General features: G+C 43.5%; 1 protein-coding gene across 20 annotated transcripts in view; it reads right to left on the bottom strand.

The window, feature by feature from the left end:
* The window catches only part of LOC118394360 (netrin-G1-like), a 170,226-nt gene that overhangs the window by 129,436 nt on the left and 19,781 nt on the right, over window positions 1-21,009 (bottom strand). For all 20 annotated transcript variants that reach the window (XR_008064821.1, XR_008064823.1, XR_008064824.1 and 17 more), the window contains exon 2: window positions 13,782-14,216. Coding sequence is in view for 8 of the 20 variants with exons in the window: in XM_052463130.1 (XP_052319090.1) it covers window positions 13,782-14,033 (252 nt within the window). In the remaining 12 variants the exon portion in view is untranslated. The remainder of the gene's footprint in view (window positions 1-13,781; window positions 14,217-21,009) is intronic.

Here is a 21,009-nt window from a genome sequence, read left to right as displayed (position 1 = left end):
GGAGGGAATGTGACAGAGAGTAGATATATGAGAGACAGTCAGAGGAGGGAGGGAATGTGACAGAGAGTAGATATATGAGAGACAGTCAGAGGAGGGAGGGAATGTGACAGAGAGTAGATATATGAGAGACAGTCAGAGGGATGTGAGAGACAGTAGAGAGACAGTCAGAGGAGGGAGGGAATGTGACAGAGAGTAGATATATGAGAGACAGTCAGAGGAGGGAGGGAATGTGACAGAGAGTGGATATATGAGAGACAGTCAGAGGGATGTGAGAGACAGTAGAGAGACAGTCAGAGGGATGGGAGACAGGAGAGAGACAGTCAGAGGGATGTGAGAGACAGTCAGAGGGATGTGAGACAGTAGAGAGACAGTCAGAGGGATGGGAGACAGGAGAGAGACAGTCAGAGGGATGGGAGAGACAGTCAGAGGGATGGGAGACAGGAGAGAGACAGTCAGCAGGATGTGAGAGACAGGAGAGAGACAGTCAGAGGGATGGGAGAGACAATAGAGAGACAGTCAGAGGGATGTGAGAGACAGTCAGAGGGATGTGAGAGACAGGAGAGAGACAGTCAGAGGGATGGGAGACAGGAGAGAGACAGTCAGAGGGATGTGAGAGACAGTCAGAGGGATGTGAGACAGTAGAGAGACAGTCAGAGGGATGTGAGAGACAGTCAGAGGGATGTGAGAGACAGGAGAGAGACAGTCAGAGGGATGTGAGACAGTAGAGAGACAGTCAGAGGGATGGGAGACAGGAGAGAGACAGTCAGAGGGATGTGAGAGACAGTCAGAGGGATGTGAGACAGTAGAGAGACAGTCAGAGGGATGGGAGACAGGAGAGAGACAGTCAGAGGGATGTGAGAGACAGTCAGAGGGATGGGAGACAGGAGAGAGACAGTCAGAGGGATGTGAGACACAGTAGAGAGACAGTCAGAGGGATGTGAGAGACAGGAGAGAGACAGGGAGGTCGCGGGGAAAGAATGGATTGAATATTGTACACTGTAGGTAGTTGTAGGTGGTGAGAGAGAGAGAGAGAGAGAGAGATCCAGGAAGGTGTCCATCTTAACATCAGTCAGATGACCAATGACATGGCAATAAATTATAGCTGAGTATTTATTATCTAGAACACAAATGACATGCAACACGACAACAGATTAGTACTCGGTGGTCTTTTCTTTTTAGGTTTATGGCTGGCGTAAGTACAGACTTTAACCCTGGCACAATGACATTTGTCGGCCCTAAACTAAACACTCAAACCTGCGTGTCTTGTGTGAGTGTGTGTACGTGTTTGTGTCTGTGTGTGTGTGTGTAGACTCCAGTTGACGTGATTCCTGACAGACAGGGGATGTGGTCGAGGAGATAAACTCACTGGCCAATGACAGGCCAGCGTGATGGACGGATGAAGGCATTTCAACCAACCAGATCACAGATTGAATGCAACTCACCACCCCAATATCTAACCTTACCTAATATCTCTCCTCTTACTCGCTCACACACTCAAACACACACACACACACAAACACTCCACCTTGATTAAATTAGCCATCTCTGTTTGTCCAGTATAACAACTGCTTATGATTAATATCGGAAGCATCTTTTGATCAGCAAAATAAAATCATGTAACTAAAGGAAGGGGTTAAGGAAGGCTTTCGTTGGGCCTTGTGTGTTAAATGTGTGTTAAATGTGTTAAATGAAAATAAATGATATTGGTCACATGCTTGGTAAACAACAGGTGTAGACTGTGAAATGCTTACTTCAGGGTCCTTTTTCAACAATGCAGAGACAGAGAGAAAGAGAAAATAAAAACTGAAATTGAGTGACAAAGAATACGAGGGAATAACGAATAACAATAACGAGTAAAAACAGGAAATACAGAGTGAATAACGAGTAAAAACAGGAAATACAGAGTGAATAACGAGTAAAAACAGGAAATACAGAGTGAATAACGAGTAAAAACAGGAAATACAGAGTGAATAACGAGTAAAAACAGGAAATACAGAGTGAATAACGAGTAAAAACAGGAAATACAGAGTGAATAACGAGTAAAAACAGGAAATACAGAGTGAATAACGAGTAAAAACAGGAAATACAGAGTGAATAACGAGTAAAAACAGGAAATATAGAGTGAATAACGAGTAAAAACAGGAAATATAGAGTGAATAACGAGTAAAAACAGGAAATAGAGTGAATAACGAGTAAAAACAGGAAATAGAGTGAATAACGAGTAAAAACAGGAAATATAGAGTGAATAACGAGTAAAAACAGGAAATATAGAGTGAATAACGAATAACAATAATGAGTAAAAACAGGAAAGTGCCGAGGAAGGAATCCTCAGGACCTTTTCAAACGACCGAAATTGACAGCTGTTTCTAGTTTCTAGTAAATAATAATATAATGAATAATAATTATAATAATATAATGAATAATAACTATAATAATATAATGAATAATAACTATAATAATATAATGAATAATAACTATAATAATATAATGAATAATAATTATAATAATGTAATGAATAATAACTATAATAATGTAATGAATAATAATTATAATAATATTATGAATAATGAGCTTGTTTCTGAGCTTGGTGATGATCTTGTTCCTGAGCTTGGTGATGGTCTTGTTCCTGAGCTTGGTGATGAGCTTGTTCCTGAGCTTGGTGATGAGCTTGATCCTGAGCTTGGTGATGAGCTTGATCCTGAGCTTGGTGATGAGCTTGGTGAGGAGCTTGTTCCTGAGCTTGGTGAGGAGCTTGTTCCTGAGCTTGGTGAGGAGCTTGTTCCTGAGCTTGGTGAGGAGCTTGTTCCTGAGCTTGGTGATGAGCTTGTTTCTGAGCATGGTGAGGAGCTTGTTCCTGAGCTTGGTGATGAGCTTGTTCCTGAGCTTGGTGAGGAGATTGTTCCTGAGCTCGGTGATGAGCTAGTGTGGCTGAGTGGCAGGGTGGGGTCCAAGTGGCTGAGGGCAGGGTGTCTGGGATGATGGTGTTGATGTGAGCCATGACCAGCCTTTCCAAGCATTTCATGGCTATGGGAAACAGGAAAGGGCCTTCCCCAAACTGTTGCCACAAAGTTGGAAGCACAACATTTGCCTAGACTATAATGTTATTCTGTAGCGTTAAGATTTCCCTTCACTGGAACTAAGGGACGTCGTCCGATCCATGAAATACAGCCCCAGACCATTATTCCTCCTCCACCATACTTTACAGTTGTCACTATGTGCTTGGGCAAGTAGCAATTCTCCTGGCATCCTCCGAATCATATTAAATCAAGTTGTATTTATACAGCACATTTCAGACATGTAATGCAACGCAAACTGCTTTACAGGGAAAAACTAAGTTAAAAAACTATGAAAATAAAAAGGCTGAAATATTTACTACACAACAAACATAAGATTTAAAAAAAACGAAATAATGATACAAGCTGAACAACTAAAAACACCATAAGGAAAAGCAAAGTTAAAAATATGTGCACAGTTTCAGCTCCCTTCAAGTTCTCTGGCAGGCTATTCCAGAGGCTGGGGGCATAGTAACTAAAGGCTGCCTCTCCGTGCCTCTTGGTCCCAGGCTTTGGGATTGTTAAAAAGCCAGTGCCAGAGGACCGGAGGGTCCTACTGGGTACATAACTCAAAAGCATGTCTGACATGTATTGGAGAGACAATGGAAGATTGATTTAAAAAACCAATAGAAGAATCTTAAAATGAATTATATTCAGTCAGTGCAGAGACTTTAAAACGGGTGTATTGTGTACTCCCCTCCCTGGTCTTGGTCTGTACCCATTCTGCAGCATTCGGTATGTTTTGGATTTGACCAATGGCTTTCTTTGGTAGACAAGACAGGAGAGCATTACAGTAGTCAAGCCTTCTCGTAATAAAAGCATTGATGAGTCTCTCTGTATCAGCCTGAAAGAGAAACGTCCGCACCTTGGCATTGTTCCTCAGGTGGTAAAAAGCTTTTTTGGTCACATTACTAATGTGTGATAGAAAATTGAGTCAAGAATCTAAAATAAGACCTAGGGTTTGACTCCAACAATAAGTACACCACACCAGTCTAGTCTTGTTCCAACTAGACAACCTGGTTAAATAAAGGTGAAATAAAAAATAAATTTAGCTGGAAGAAGTTGTGAGCCATTCAAGTATTTAAATCAGTAATACAGTCTAATAATTTATCCATGGAGCTAAAATCCTCTGGTGGCACAGAAATGCAAAATTGTGTATCGTCTGCATAGCAGTGAAAATCAATGCTGTGCTTTCTGATAACGCTGCCAAGGGGCAGCAGAGAGACTCATCGGACCCAAAATGGAACCTTGCGGAACACCACATTTAAAATGTATTCTCTCTCGGTGCATTTGGTTTTTCCACATTTTGTTACGTTACAGCTTCATTCTAAAATTTATTAAATTGTTTTATTTTCTTCTCATCAATCTACACAAAATATCCCACAATGACAAAGAAAGGGTCATTAGACAGGTCATTAGACAAAAAAATGAAATATCACATTTACATAAGTATTCAGACCCTTTACTCAGTACTTTGTTGAAGCACCTTTGGCAGTGATTACAGCCTCGAGTCTACTTGGGTATGACGCTACAAGCTTGGCACACCTGTATTTGGGGAGTTTTTTAAATGTTTTTTTATTTCTCCTTTATTTAACCAGGTAGGCTAGTTGAGAACAAGTTTCTACCACTCTTCTCTGTAGATCCTCTCAAGCTCTGTCAGGTTGGATGAGGAGCGTCGCTGCACAGCTATTTTCAGGTCTCTCTAGATCATTTCGATCAGGTTCAAGACCAGGCTCTTTCTGGGCCACTCAAGGATATTCAGGGAAGGGCAAAGGGGAAAGGAGAGGAAGGGGAAAGGGGAAGGGATACGGAAAGGGGAATGGATACGGAAAGGGAAAGGGGAATGGAAAGGGGAAGGGAAAGGGGAAGGGAAAGGGGAAGGGGAAGGGAAGGGAAAGGGAAAGGGAAAGGGGAAGGGAAAGGGGAGGGAAAAGGGGAAGGGAAAAGGGGAAAGGGGAAGGGGAGGGGAAAGGGGAAGGGAAAGGGGAGGGAAAAGGGAAAGGGGAGGGGAAAGGGGAAGGGAAAGGGGAGAGAAAAGGGGAAGGGAAAAGGGGAAGGGGAGGGAAAGGGGAAGGGGAGGGGAAAGGGGAGGGAAAAGGGAAAGGGGAGGGGAAAGGGGAAGGGAAAGGGGGAGGGAAAAGGGGAAGGGAAAAGGGGAAGGGAAAAGGGGAGGGGAAAGGGGAGGAGAAAGGGGAAGGGAAAGGGGAAGGGGACATCTAGTCAATTGTCCAACTAAATGTATTCAACTAGAAACACCTCAAGGAGAAATCAGTGGAAACAAATTTTGAGTCTCAAAGCAAAAGGGTCTGAATACTTATGTAAATATGGTATGTCAGTCAGGCCAGTTTACTATGGAGATCTGAGTCAACTCAAATCATGTCTGTCAGGCGTCTACTATTCAGGTATTTTGTAAAAGAAGAGAGAGAAGCAGTTGTAAAATGCTTGTCATCATTATCCATCCGATAAGGGAACACAGCGTCACAGATTACAGATGACTAAAACAACTAAAGTCAAATCTCCGACTGAATGCCAGTGACCATCCTCCTGATAATCCACATTGACGATAAAAAGGCACCAGAGACACAAAACACAGGATACGTGATGAGCATCTTCTTCAGCCCAAAGTGTCAGTCACACTCCTTGTGTTAAATTGACAGTACTAATGTTTTTTCCCCCCCCCCATGACCCCACATAGTACGCATAAAGGCTAGAATCCTTACACTTTATATTCTCCCAAAAGAAGGACATTAAGGACTAGGTATGTTATGGAATAGTTTGTCCACTATCCTCTCTAACTGACACCTAATCAATAGAAATTAAAGAATGTTCAACACGGCCCTCTACTAAATTGTACACCTCTCTACTCTTCCTCTCATTCCATGTTTCTCTCTCTCTCACACACACACACACACCAACCTCGTCACCTTACAGATAGAAACATGGCGTTTGCTACTTGCTGTGTCATGACTTCAAATCATTTCCCTCCCAGGAGGAGGTAGGATCACCACAGTAGAGATTTTGGGATTGAAAACTAACACTCCCTGACATCACACAGTGTGTGTGAGCGCTGCAAGTGTGTCGGATTGAGAGAAGGAGCGTCGTGATGGAACATTCCAGAAAAAAGGCTACCCTGCCGCCCGGTGTGTGGTGTGTAGTGGTGTTGGTGTTGGTATTTGGTTAGGTGGTGTGTGGTGTGTATGTGTGGCGGTGTGGTGTTGGTGTTGGTATTGGTATTTGGTGTGGTGGTGGTTAGGCGGTGTGTGGTGGTGATGTGTGTTGGTGTGTATGTGTGGCGGTGTGGTGATGGTGTTGGTGTGTGGTGGTGGTTTGGGTTGGTGTTTGTGTGTGGTGGTGATGTGTGTTGGTGTGTATGTGTGGCAGTGTGGTGATGGTGTTGGTGTTGGTATTTGGTGTGGTGGTGGTTAGGTGGTGTGTGGTGGTGATGTGTGTTGGTGTGTATGTGTGGCAGTGTGGTGATGGTGTTGGTGTTGGTATTTGGTGTGGTGGTTAGTTAGGTGGTGTGTGGTGGTGATGTGTGTTGGTGTGTATGTGTGGCGGTGGTGTTGGTGTGGGGTGGTGTTTGTGTGTGGTGGTGGTGTTGGTGTGTGGTGGTGGTGTTGGTGTTGGTGTGATGTGTGTGGTGTGTGGTGGTGGTGTTTTGGTGTGGTGGTGCGTTTTTTTGTGGTGTTTTGGTGTGGTGGTGCGTGGTGTGGTGGTGTTGGTTTGTGGTGTGTGGTGGTGGTGGTGGTTTGTGGTGGTGTTGGTGGTTTGTGGTGGTGGTGTTGGTTTGTGGTGGTGTTGGTTTGTGGTGGTGGTGTTGGTTTGTGGTGGTGGTGTTGGTTTGTGGTGATGGTGTTGGTTTGTGGTGGTGTTGGTTTGTGGTGGTGGTGTTGGTTTGTGGTGTTGGTTTGTGGTGGTGGTGTTGGTTTGTGGTGGTGGTGTTGGTTTGTGGTGGTGGTGTTGGTTTGTGGTGGTGTTGGTTTGTGGTGGTGGTGTTGGTTTGTGGTGGTGTTGGTTTGTGGTGGTGGTGGTGGTTTGTGGTGGTGGTTTGTGGTGGTGGTGTTGGTTTGTGGTGGTGTTGGTTTGTGGTGTGTGGTGGTGGTGTGTGGTGGTGGGGGTGGTGGTGTTGGTTTGTGGTGGTGGTGGTGGTTTGTGGTGGTGGTGGTGGTTTGTGGTGTGTGGTGTTTGTGTGTGGTGGTGGTTTTGGTGTGTGGTGGTGATGTGTGTTGGTGTGTATGTGTGGCAGTGTGGTGATGATGTTGGTGTTGGTATTTGGTGTGGTGGTGGTTAGGTGGTGTGTGGTGGTGATGTGTTTTGGTGTGTATGTGTGGCAGTGTGGTGATGGTGTTGGTGTGTGGTGGTGGTTTGGGTTGGTGTTTGTGTGTGGTGGTGATGTGTGTTGGTGTGTATGTGTGGCAGTGTGGTGATGATGTTGGTGTTGGTATTTGGTGTGGTGGTGGTTAGGTGGTGTGTGGTGGTGATGTGTGTTGGTGTGTATGTGTGGCAGTGTGGTGATGGTGTTGGTGTTGGTATTTGGTGTGGTGGTTAGGTGGTGTGTGGTGGTGATGTGTGTTGGTGTGTATGTGTGGCAGTGTGGTGATGGTGTTGGTGTTGGTATTTGGTGTGGTGGTGGTTAGGTGGTGTGTGGTGGTGATGTGTGTTGGTGTGTATGTGTGGCAGTGTGGTGATGGTGTTGGTGTTGGTATTTGGTGTGGTGGTGGTTAGGTGGTGTGTGGTGGTGATGTGTGTTGGTGTGTATGTGTGGCAGTGTGGTGATGGTGTTGGTGTTGGTATTTGGTGTGGTGGTGGTTAGGTGGTGTGTGGTGGTGATGTGTGTTGGTGTGTATGTGTGGCAGTGTGGTGATGGTGTTGGTGTTGGTATTTGGTGTGGTGGTGGTGGTTAGGTGGTGTGTGGTGCAGATGTGTGTTGGTGTGTATGTGTGGCGGTGTGGTGATGGTGTTGGTGTTGGTGTTTGTGTGTGGTGGTGGTGTTTGTGTGTGGTGGTGGTGTTGGTGTGTGGTGTGATGTGTGTGGTGTGTGGTGGTGGTGTTTTGTGTGTGGTGGTGGTTTTTGTGTGTGGTGGTGGTGTTGGTTTGGTGGTGATGTGGTGGTGGTGGTGGTGGTGGTGTTGGTTTGTGGTGTTTTTGTGGTGTGTGGTGTTGGTTTGTGGTGGTGGTGTTGGTTTGTGGTTTGTGTTGGTTTGGTTTGTGGTGTTGGTTTGTGGTGGTGGTGTTGGTTTGTGGTGTTGTTGTTTGTGGTGTTGGTTTGTGGTGTTGGTTTGTGGTGGTGGTGGTTTGTGGTGGTGGTGTTGGTTTGTGGTGGTGTTGGTTTGTGGTGGTGGTGTTGGTTTGTGGTGGTGGTGTTGGTTTGTGGTGTTGGTTTGTGGTGTTGGTTTGTGGTGTTGGTTTGTGGTGGTGGTGTTGGTTTGTGGTGTTGGTTTGTGGTGGTGGTGGTGTTGGTTTGTGGTGGTGGTTTGTGGTGGTGGTGTTGGTTTGTGGTGGTGGTGTTGGTTTGTGGTGGTGGTTTGTGGTGGTGGTGTTGGTTTGTGGTGGTGGTGTTGGTTTGTGGTGGTGGTTTGTGGTGTTGGTGTTGGTTTGTGGTGGTGGTTTGTGGTGGTGTTGGTTTGTGGTGGTGGTGTTGGTTTGTGGTGGTGTTGGTTTGTGGTGGTGGTGTTGGTTTGTGGTGTTGGTTTGTGGTGGTGGTGTTGGTTTGTGGTGGTGGTGTTGGTTTGTGGTGGTGGTTTGTGGTGGTGGTGGTTTGTGGTGGTGGTGGTTTGTGGTGGTGGTTTGTGGTGTTGGTTTGTGGTGTTGGTTTGTGGTGTTGGTTTGTGGTGTTGGTTTGTGGTGGTGGTGTTGGTTTGTGGTGGTGGTTTGTGGTGGTGGTGTTGGTTTGTGGTGGTGGTGTTGGTTTGTGGTGGTGGTGTTGGTTTGTGGTGTTGGTTTGTGGTGGTGGTGGTGGTTTTGGTGTGTGGTGGTGATGTGTGTTGGTATTTGGTGTGGTGGTGGTTAGGTGGTGTGTGGTGGTGATGTGTTTTGGTGTGTATGTGTGGCAGTGTGGTGATGGTGTTGGTGTGTGGTGGTGGTTTGGGTTGGTGTTTGTGTGTGGTGGTGATGTGTGTTGGTGTGTATGTGTGGCAGTGTGGTGATGGTGTTGGTGTTGGTATTTGGTGTGGTGGTGGTTAGGTGGTGTGTGGTGGTGATGTGTGTTGGTGTGTATGTGTGGCAGTGTGGTGATGGTGTTGGTGTTGGTATTTGGTGTGGTGGTGGTTAGGTGGTGTGTGGTGGTGATGTGTGTTGGTGTGTATGTGTGGCAGTGTGGTGATGGTGTTGGTGTTGGTATTTGGTGTGGTGGTTAGTTAGGTGGTGTGTGGTGGTGATGTGTGTTGGTGTGTATGTGTGGCGGTGTGGCGATGGTGTTGGTGTGGGGTGGTGTTTGTGTGTGGTGGTGGTGTTTGTGTGTGGTGGTGGTGTTGGTGTTGGTGTGATGTGTGTGGTGTGTGGTGGTGGTGTTTTGGTGTGGTGGTGCGTTTTTGTGGTGTTTTGGTGTGGTGGTGCGTGGTGTGGTGGTGTTGGTTTGTGGTGGTTTGTGGTGGTGTTGGTGGTTTGTGGTGGTGGTGTTGGTTTGTGGTGTTGGTTTGTGGTGGTGTTGGTTTGTGGTGTTGGTTTGTGGTGGTGTTGGTTTGTGGTGTGTGGTGGTGGTGTGTGGTGGTGGTGTGTGGTGTTGGTTTGTGGTGTGTGGTGTTGGTTTATGGTGGTGTGTGGTTTGTGGTGGTGGTGTTGGTTAATGGTGGTGTGTGGTGTGTTGCGGTGGTGTTGTTATTGTTGTGTGGTGTGTGGTGGGTGGTGTGTGTTGGTGTTGTTGGTGTGTGGTGGTGGTGATGTGTGGTGGTTGTGTGTGTTTTTTATTTTTTATTTTTTTATTTCACCTTTATTTAACCAGGTAGGCTAGTTGAGAACAAGTTCTCATGTGCAACTGCGACCTGGCCAAGATAATGCATAGCAGTGTGAACAGACAACACAGAGTTACACATGGAGTAAACAATTAGCAAGTCAATAACACAGTAGAAAAAAAAGGGAGTCTATATACATTGTGTGCAAAAGGCATGAGGAGGTAGGCGAATAATTACAATTTTGCAGATTAACACTGGAGTGATAAATGATCAGATGGTCATGTACAGGTAGAGATATTGGTGTGCAAAAGAGCAGAAAAGTAAATAAATAAAAACAGTATGGGGATGAGGTAGGTAAAAAATGGGTGGGCTATTTACCGATAGACTATGTACAGCTGCAGCGATCGGTTAGCTGCTCAGATAACAGACGTTTGAAGTTGGTGAGGGAGATAAAAGTCTCCAACTTCAGCGATTTTTGCAATTCGTTCCAGTCACAGGCAGCAGAGAACTGGAACGAAAGGCGGCCAAATGAGGTGTTGGCTTTAGGGATGATCAGTGAGATACACCTGCTGGAGCGCGTGCTACGGATGGGTGTTGCCATCGTGACCAGTGAACTGAGATAACGCGGAGCTTTACCTAGCATGGACTTGTAGATGACCTGGAGCCAGTGGGTCTGGCGACGAATATGTAGCGAGGGCCAGCCGACTAGAGCATACAGGTCGCAGTGGTGGGTGGTATAAGGTGCTTTAGTGACAAAACGGATGGCACTGTGATAAACTGCATCCAGTTTGCTGAGTAGAGTGCTGGAAGCAATTTTGTAGATGACATCGCCGAAGTCGAGGATCGGTAGGATAGTGAGTTTTACTAGGGTAAGCTTGACGGCGTGAGTGAAGGAGGCATTGTTGCGGAATAGAAAGACAATTTCCTGAATAAAACGTTCCACTGTAATAGACAAGGTGTAAACTTGGCAGTAGAAAATCTTAACAGTATATTTGACCTCTCAGCTTCCCTATCAAATCTAAAAATCTGCAGCTTAAGCCCCACCCTCTTCAACATATATATCAACAAATTAGCGAGGGGACTAGAACAGTCTGCAGCACCTGGCCTCACCCTACTAGAATCTGAAGACAAATGTCTACTGTTTGCTGATGATCTGGTGCTTCTGTCACCAACCAAGGAGGGCCTACAGCAGCACCTAGATATTCTGCACAGACTCTGCCAAACCTGGGCCCTGACAGTAAATCTCAGTAAGACCAAAATAATGGTGTTCCAAAAAAGGTCCAGTCGCCAGGACCACAAATACAAATTCCATCTAGACACTGTTGCCCTAGAGCACACAAAAAAACTATACATACCTTGGCCTAAATATCAGCGCCACAGGTAACTTCCACAAAGCTGTGAACGATCTGAGAGACAAGGCAAGAAGGGCATTCTATGCCATCAAAAGGAACATACATTTCAACATACCAATTAGGATTTTGCTAAAAATACTTGAATCAGTCATAGAACCCATTGTCCTTTATGGTTGTGAGGTCTGGGGTCCGCTCACCAACCAAGACTTCACAAAATGGGACAAACACCAAATTGAGACTCTGCATGCAGAATTGTGCAAAAATATCATCTGTGTACAATGTAGAATACCAAATAATACATGCAGAGCAGAATTTGGCCGATACCCACTAATTATCAAAATCCAGAAAATAGACATTAAATTCTACAACCACCTAAAAGGAAGCAATTCCCAAACCTTCCATAACAAAGCCATCACCTACAGAGATGAACCTGGAGAAGAGCCCCCTAAGCAAGCTGGTCCTGGGGCTCTGTTCACAAACATAAAACACCCCACAGAGCCCCAGCACAGCAGCACAATTAGACCCAAGCAAAGCATGAGAAAACAAAGAGATAATTACTTGACACATTGGAAAGAATTAACAAAAAAACAGAGCAAACTAGAATGCTATTTGGCCCTAAACAGAGAGTACACAGTGGCAGAATACCTGACCACTGTGACTGACCCAAACTTAAGGAAATCTTTGACTATGTACAGACTCAGTGAGCATAGCCTTGCTATTGAGAAAGGCCGCCGTAGGCAGACCTGGCTCTCAAGAGAAGACAGGCTACGTGCACACTGCCCACAAAATGAGTTGGAAACTGAGCTGCACTTCCTAACCTCCTGCCCAATGTATGACCATAATAGAGACACATATTTCCCTCAGATTACACAGATCCACAAAGAATTCGAAAACAGACCCAATTTCACCCAGTTCCCAATTCTGATAAACTCCTGTCCTGTTTCTCTGTCCTGTCCTTTCTCTGTCCAGCCCTGTCTCTGTTCTGTCCTGTCCGTGTCTTGTCTCTGTCCTGTTTCTCTGTCCTGTCCTTTCTCTGTCCAGCCCTGTCTCTGTTCTGTCCTGTCCGTGTCTTGTCTCTGTCCTGTTTCTCTGTCCTGTCCTTTCTCTGGTCTGCCTTGTTCTGTTTCTCTGTCCTGTCCTGTCCTGTACACATGCCCTGTTTCTCTGTCCTGTCCTGTTCTGTCCTCCTATCCTGTCCTATTATGTTTTGTGGACACCATTTCCTTGCTTTTAGGGCCCACACACACACACACACACACACACACACACACACACACACACACACACACACGTACAGTTGAAGTCGGAAGTTTATATGCACTTAGGTAGGAGTCATTAAAACTCGTTTTTCAACCACTCCACTAAGTTCTTGTTAACAAACTATAGTTTTGGCAAGTTTGGTTTTTGGTTTTTCATGTTTCATCATGAAACAAGTAATCTTTCCAAAAATTGTTTACAGACAGATTATTTCACTTATAATTCACTGTATCACAATTCCAGTGGGTCAGAAGTTTACATACACTAAGTTGACTGTGATGTCATGGCTTTAGAAGATTCTGATAGGCTAATTGACATCATTTGAATCAATTGGAGGTGTACCTGTGGATGTTTTTCAAGGCCTGTCTTCGAACTCACCTCTTTGCTTGACATCATGGGAAAATCAATGACCCCATGCATACTTCCAAGGTTGTGGCAAAATGGCTTAAGGACAACAAAGTCAAGGTATCGGAGTGGCCATGACAAAGCCCTGACCTCAATCCTATTTAACATTTGTGGGCAGAACTGAAAAAGTGTGTGCGAGCAAGGAGGCCTACAAACCTGACTCAGTTACACCAGCTCTGTCAGGAGGAATGGGACAAAATTCATCCAACTTATTTTGGGAAGCTTGTGGAAGGCTACCCAAAACGTTTGACCCAAGTTAAACAATTTAAAAGGCACTGCTACCAAATACTAATTGAGTGTATGTAAACTTCTGACCCACTGGGAATGTGATGAAATAAATAAATAAATAAATAAAAGCTGAAATATATCATTCTCTACTATTATTCTGACATTTCACATTCTTAAAATAAAGTGGTGATCCTAACTGACCTAAGACAAGGAAATTGTACTAGGATTAAATGTCAGGAATTGTGAAAAACTGAGTTTAAATGTATTTGGCGAAAGGTGTATGTAAACTTCTGACTTCAACTGTACATAACAGTGTGTGTTTTGTGTGTGTGTGTATGCATACATCCCATTCTGTACAACAGAACAATAGAGTTTGTGGGCTGAAACCTACCTTCTCATTCATCACCATCACAGTCAGTTGTGTGTGTGTGTGTGTGTGTGTGTGTGTGTGTGTGTGTGTGTGTGTGTGTGTGTGTGTGTGTGTGTGTGTGTGTGTGTGTGTGTGTGTGTGTGTGTGTGTGTGTGTGTGTCCATCACACTTACCGAGAGATATGTCCGAACAGTGGGTGTGTGTTTATGTGTTTGCCAGTACTCACCAGTGTGCAGTATGTCTCAGGTGGGTCTCCACAGGTGATATTGGGTGGGTCCAGGCTGACAGTCAGGTACTTGGTCAGGACTGTAGCTTCTGGTTGACAGGCCATGTAGTCCCACGTTAACCCTTCCTCTGTGTAGATCTGGCTCTTACACACGTCATAGTGGCCCCAGGCAGCTGGGTATTGCTGCATGGCCACACACACACTCACACACACACACACCGCCTGCAGGGTCAACATCATCGGACGACGCATCTCCTCGTCCTATCGTGACTAAGCGGCTGTTTTTTTGTTTTGTTTTTTGTCCAAAGACAGTGTGAAGGGGGCGGGGCCAAAGTGTTGTATCTTCCTCTTCGTGAGCCAATGGGGGTGTGTGTGTGATGTTGTTAGGTTGGTGTGTTTTTAAATCATCGTTGCGGCTGTCAGTCAGTAAGTGCCCTGTAGGAGAGAAGGAGAGGAGGTTATTGGACAGTCAAGGAACAGGTTGAAGGCAAAGTTAAAGGATTAGTAGTGGAGAGTAGACCACAGGCAGGCAACACACACACACACACACACACACACACACACACACACACACACACACACACACACACACACACACACACACATTCTTACCCTTAGATAATGGCTTGGCTGAAATATACGATTTAAATTTCTCTTTGTTTCGATGTAAAATCTCAAAATGATTATTTTCTATATGTCAAGTAAATTACATTTGAGACAATTGCTTTTCCAGCTGGCTCTATTTATTTCGTATAACTTAAAGTGTAGGAATCATGAGTTTTTAACCACACAGTGTGGTTAACTTAGTTGTAGTCACCATCTGGTTACATTTAACAACAAACATAGTTATGTTTTGGGGTTTTATATAGTTATAAACTTATTTTCAGATATCTTCGGGAACTACCCACAAATAGTCTGGGTAGCCATCATCCCCTCCACCTGCCTGGAGCCTTCCTCCAATCGCCAGCTTGTTGACTGTTCCCCTCATCCCCTGTCCCCTCGTCCCCTGTGCCCTCGTCCCCTGTCCCCTCGTCCCCTGTCCCCTCGTCCCCTCGTCCCCTGTGCCCTCGTCCCCTGTGCCCTCGTCCCCTGTCCCCTCATCCCTTGTCCCCGCCTCGTCCACTCTGCCGCCTCTGGAATCTATCTACTTCATATCTATATCGCTATTGGATTACCCTCACTGGCTCTCCCTCAGCCCGGTTCTCCCAGCCTGATATTCTCAGCCGGATTTTAGTACTCAACATTATTATTTATTAATATTATTATTATTTTTTTTAATAATTTAATATAAATTAAACAAGACCACTTTCTCTTGGTCACAGATGGACGACGTCCCTTTGTGTTTAAAATTATAACTTTTATTTTTGAATGATGTCTCTGCGCCACTCAGCGGTCGTTTTAAGAGAAAATTCTCTGTCCTCAGTTATATGAAAGAGTGCCAATATTGTACTGTCACTAAGTAAGATCCCATTTTTGCATTTGATAGTTTCTATTTTTAGAGCATTTCAATTATTGCAAACGCTATTGTTCCACTTCTGTTGAATAGGAAATATATTATTTTTCATATTTTCACATTATCTGTACTGTACAGTCGGGACTGTTCCATTGTGACTTACTACTGTAGTGAATGTTCCATTGTGACTTACTACTGTAGTGAATGTTCCATTGTGACTTACTACTGTAGTGAATGTTCCATTATGACTTACTACTGTAGTGAATGTTCCATTATGACTTACTACTGTAGTGAATGTTCCATTATGACTTACTACTGTAGTGAATGTTCCATTATGACTTAATACTGTAGTGAATGTTCCATTATGACTTACTACTGTAGTGAATGTTCCATTATGACTTACTACTGTAGTGAATGTTCCATTATGACTTAATACTGTAGTGAATGTTCCATTATGACTTACTACTGTAGTGAATGTTCCATTATGACTTACTACTGTAGTGAATGTTCCATTATGACTTAATACTGTAGTGAATGTTCCATTATGACTTAATACTGTAGTGAATGTTCCATTATGACTTAATACTGTAGTGAATGTTCCATTGTGACTTACTACTGTAGTGAATGTTCCATTATGACTTACTACTGTAGTGAATGTTCCATTATGACTTACTACTGTAGTGAATGTTCCATTATGACTTACTACTGTAGTGAATGTTCCATTATGGCTTACTACTGTAGTGAATATTCCATTATGACTTAATACTGTAGTGAATGTTCCATTATGACTTAATACTGTAGTGAATGTTCCATTATGACTTACTAATGTAGTGAATGTTCCATTATGACTTACTACTGTAGTGAATGTTCCATTATGACTTACTACTGTAGTGAATGTTCCATTATGACTTAATACTGTAGTGAATGTTCCATTATGACTTAATAATGTAGTGAATGTTCCATTATGACTTAATACTGTAGTGAATGTTCCATTATGACTTACTAATGTAGTGAATGTTCCATTATGACTTACTAATGTAGTGAATGTTCCATTATGACTTACTACTGTAGTGAATGTTCCATTATGACTTACTACTGTAGTGAATGTTCCATTATGACTTACTACTGTAGTGAATGTTCCATTATGACTTACTAATGTAGTGAATGTTCCATTATGACTTACTAATGTGGTGAATGTGGTGAATGTTCCATTATGACTTAATACTGTAGTGATTGTTCCATTATGGCTTAATACTGTAGTGATTGTTCCATTATGGCTTAATACTGTAAGGAATGTTCCATTATGGCTTACTACTGTAGTGAATGTTCCATTATGACTTAATACTGTAGTGATTGTTCCATTATGGCTTAATACTGTAGTGAATGTTCCATTATGGCTTAATACTGTAAGGAATGTTCCATTATGGCTTACTACTGTAGTGAATGTTCCATTATGACTTAATACTGTAAGGAATGTTCCATTATGGCTTACTACTGTAGTGAATGTTCCATTATGACTTAATACTGTAAGGAATGTTCCATTATGGCTTACTACTGTAGTGAATGTTCCATTATGACTTAATACTGTAAGGAATGTTCCATTATGGCTTACTACTGTAGTGAATGTTCCATTATGACTTAATACTGTAAGGAATGTTCCATTATGGTAGTGAATGTTCCATTGACTTAATACTGTAAGGAATGTTCCATTATGGCTTACTACTGTAGTGAATGTTCCATTATGACTTAATACTGTAAGGAATGTTCCATTATGGCTTACTACTGTAGTGAATGTTCCATTATGACTTAATACTGTAAGGAATGTTCCATTATGGCTTACTACTGTAGTGAATGTTCCATTATGACTTACTACTGCAGTGAATGTTCCATTATGACTTACTACTGTAGTGAATGTTCCATTATGGCTTACTACTGTAGTGAATGTTCCATTATGACTTAATACTGTAGTGAATGTTCCATTATGACTTACTACTGTAGTGAATATTCCATTATGACTTAATACTGTAGTGAATGTTCCAGTATGACTTAATACTGTAGTGAATGTTCCATTATGACTTACTACTGTAGTGAATATGTTCCATTATGACTTACTACTGTAGTGAATGTTCCATTATGACTTAATACTGTAGTGAATGTTCCATTATGACTTACTACTGTAGTGAATGTTCCATTATGACTTACTACTGTAGTGAATGTTCCATTATGACTTAATACTATAGTGATTAAGAGTAATGAAATATCACATTTACGTAAGTATTCAGACCTTTTACTCAGTACTATGTTGAAGCACCTGGCAGTGATTAAAGCCTCAAGTTTCTTGGGTATGACGCTACAAGCTTGGCACAACTGTATTTGAGGTGTTTCTCCCATTCTTCTCTGCAGGTCCTCTCAAGCTCTGTCAGGTTGCTGCACAGCTATTTTCAGGTCTCTCCCGAGATGTTCGATCGGGTTTAAGTCCGGGCTCTGGCTGGGCCACTCAAGGACATTAAGAGACTTGTCCCGAAGCCACTCCTGCAATTGTCTTGGCTGTGTGCTTAGGGTCGTTGTCCTGTTGGAAGGCGATTCTTCACTCCTGTCTGAGGTCCTGAGCATTGCTCTGGAGCAGGTTTTCATCAAGGATCTCTCTATACTTTTCTCCTTTCATTTTTCCCTCGATTCTGACAAGTCTCGCAGTCCCTGCTGCTGAAAAACATCCCCACAGCATGATGCTGCCACCACCATGCTTTACCATAGGGATGGTGCCAGGTTTCCTCCAGATGTGACGCTTGGCATTCAGGCCAAAGAGTTAATCTTGGTTTCATCAGACCAGAGAATTTTGTTCCTCGTGGTCTTTGAGTCTTTAGGTGCCTTTTGGCAAACTCCAAGTGGGCTGTCATGTGCCTTATACTGAGGAGTGTCTTCTGTCTGGCCACTCTACCATAAAGACCTGATTGGTGGAGTGCTGCAGAGATGACTGTCCTTCTGGAAAGTTCTCCCATGTCCCATGTTCCACCTCCCTGATCAAGGCCCTTCTCCCCCAAATGTTTAGTTTGGCCGGGCGGCCATCTCTATGAAGAGTCTAAATACTTATGTAAATAAAGTATTTTCTGTTTTTTATCTTTAATATATAACATGTCCAAAAACCTTTTTTCACTTTGTCATTATGGGGTATTGTGATGTCAATAAGGGGTAGTTTATTTTTTTATTTTTTTTTCTCCTCCTAAAATTCATGTTTGAATATATAAAAAGTTATTTAAAAATGTCAACTGACCAGATATCAAATTACTTTTAAAAACCATTTGGTGTAAAAACTTAGGACCGATTTTTAGAAAAACATCTGCCATTAAGGGGTAGTGTGATGTCATTAAGGGGTATTGTGATGTCATTAAGGGGTATTGTGATGTCATTAAGGGGTAGTGTGATGTCATTAGGGGGTAGTGTGATGTCATTATGGGAAGAGAGAAAGAACGAAAGAGGGAAGGAGGGAGAGAGAGAGAGAGAACAAAATGAATAAAGAGAGAGAGAGAGAACGAAAGAAATAAAGAGGGAAGGAGGGAGAGAGAGGAGAGACAGGGGGAGAGAGAGAGAGAGAGAGAGAGAGAGAGAGAGAGAGAGAGAGAGAGAGAACGAGAGAACGAAAGAACGAAAGAGGGAAGGAGAGAGAGAGAGAGAACGAAAGAAATAAAGAGGGAAGGAGAGAGAGAGAGAAAGAAATAAAGAGGGAAGGAGAGAGAGAGAGAGAGAGAGAGAGAGAGAGAGAGAGAGAGAGAGAGAGAGAGAGAGAGAGAGAGAGAACAAAATGAAGAGAGAGAGAGAGAGAGAGAGAGAGAGGGGGGAGAGAGAGAGACAGGCGATAAAGTAGAAGTCTGTGGCTGGTTATTCTGCTATGATGATGAATAGCTGACCCCTGACCAAACTGACAGCTGACAGTTGAAAGGTCCAGTATGTAGTAATAGTTTGATGATGTTGACAGTTGAAAGGTATTCTGAAGATATATTGCTGTGGAAAAAATGTTGTTGATTTTGATGTAAAACCACACCTGTCTTTTGACTTACTCACAGTGTGCGTTTCCATCTGCCTAAATAAGATGACACTAACGCTTAGGCTTTAGCTCAGTGGGATAACACAGTCGAGGAACACAGGAGACCAGGGTTTGAACTCACTCAGTCACACAACATGTTACTCAATGACTCACAATGCACTGGGGATAACTACATTTTCTGGGTTCAAAGGTTACAAGAAGACAAATGCTATTTCTGCAACGGTGCATTCTATATTAAAAGTCATACATATTTCACTAGGTTTCTCTCTGTATGTTTAGAGTACAGAGAGAAAGAGAGCGAGCGAGAGCGAGAGAGAGAGGAAGTGGGAGAGCGAGAGAGAGAGCAAGCAAGCGAGAGAGAGAGAGAGGAAGTGGGAGAGGGAGAGCGAGAACGAAAGAGACAGAGAGCAAGAACGTGAGAGAAAGAGAGTATACAGCAAGATGTTTATCTCTCTCTTCCCTCCACTCTCCTGTTGTTTTTCAATCCTGTGAAACACCCCCTTGTGTCCGCTAGCATCCCATCCATTAGGCCAGTCAGGTGGAGTAAACACGGTAGGCAGCAGTGCCCTGTGGCTTGTTCTGGTTCCTCGGTAGACTTTAAAACACTCTGTTTATTTTATAGTCCAACCCTACATACAGAAAATAATTCACATCCCTTGATGTATTCCACGTTTTGTTCTGGTTACAGCCTGAATTCAAAACGGATTGAATGGATTGGTTTTCAACCAGCTTCACACAATACCACATGATGACATCACAATACCCCATGATGACATCACAATACCCCATGATGACATCACACTACCCCATGATGACATCACAATACCCCATGATGACATCACACTACCCCATGATGACATCACACTACCCCATGATGACATCACAATACCCCATAATGACATCACACTACCCCATGATGACATCACAATACCCCATGATGACATCACACTACCCCATGATGACATCACACTACCCCATGATGACATCACAATACCCCATAATGACATCACACTACCCCATGATGACATCACACAATACCCCATGATGACATCACACAATACCACATGATGACATCACAATACCCCATGATGACATCACACTACCCCATGATGACATCACAATACCCTGTGATGACATCACAATACCCCATGATGACATCACAATACCCCATAATGACATCACACTACCCCATGATGACATCACACTACCCCATAATGACATCACACTACCCCATAATGACATCACACTACCCCATGATGACATCACACTACCCCATGATGACATCACACTACCCCATAATGACATCACAATACCCCATAATGACATCACAATACCCCATAATGACATCACAATACCCCATAATGACATCACAATACCCCATAATGACATCACAATACCCCATAATGACATCATTATTCTGTATACTTCTGGCCCTTCTTTGGACACTGTGTTAACCCCCTCTACGCAGACGACACCATTCTGTATACTTCTGGCCCTTCTTTGGACACTGTGTTAACCCCCTCTACGCAGACGACACCATTCTGTATACTTCTGGCCCTTCTTTAGACACTGTTTTAACTTCTTGGTGACAGGGGGCAGTATTTTCAGGTCAGGATGAAATGCATTCCCAAATCCAACTGCCTGCTACTCATCCCCAGAAGATAAGATATGCATATTATTAGTAGATTTGGATAGGCAACACTCTGAAGTTGCTTAAACTGTTTGAATCATGT

The sequence above is a fragment of the Oncorhynchus keta genome, chromosome 15 (assembly GCF_023373465.1).
Source record: "Oncorhynchus keta strain PuntledgeMale-10-30-2019 chromosome 15, Oket_V2, whole genome shotgun sequence".
Lineage (NCBI taxonomy): Eukaryota > Metazoa > Chordata > Actinopteri > Salmoniformes > Salmonidae > Oncorhynchus > Oncorhynchus keta.
This window is presented reverse-complemented; position numbering and strand designations above follow the sequence as displayed.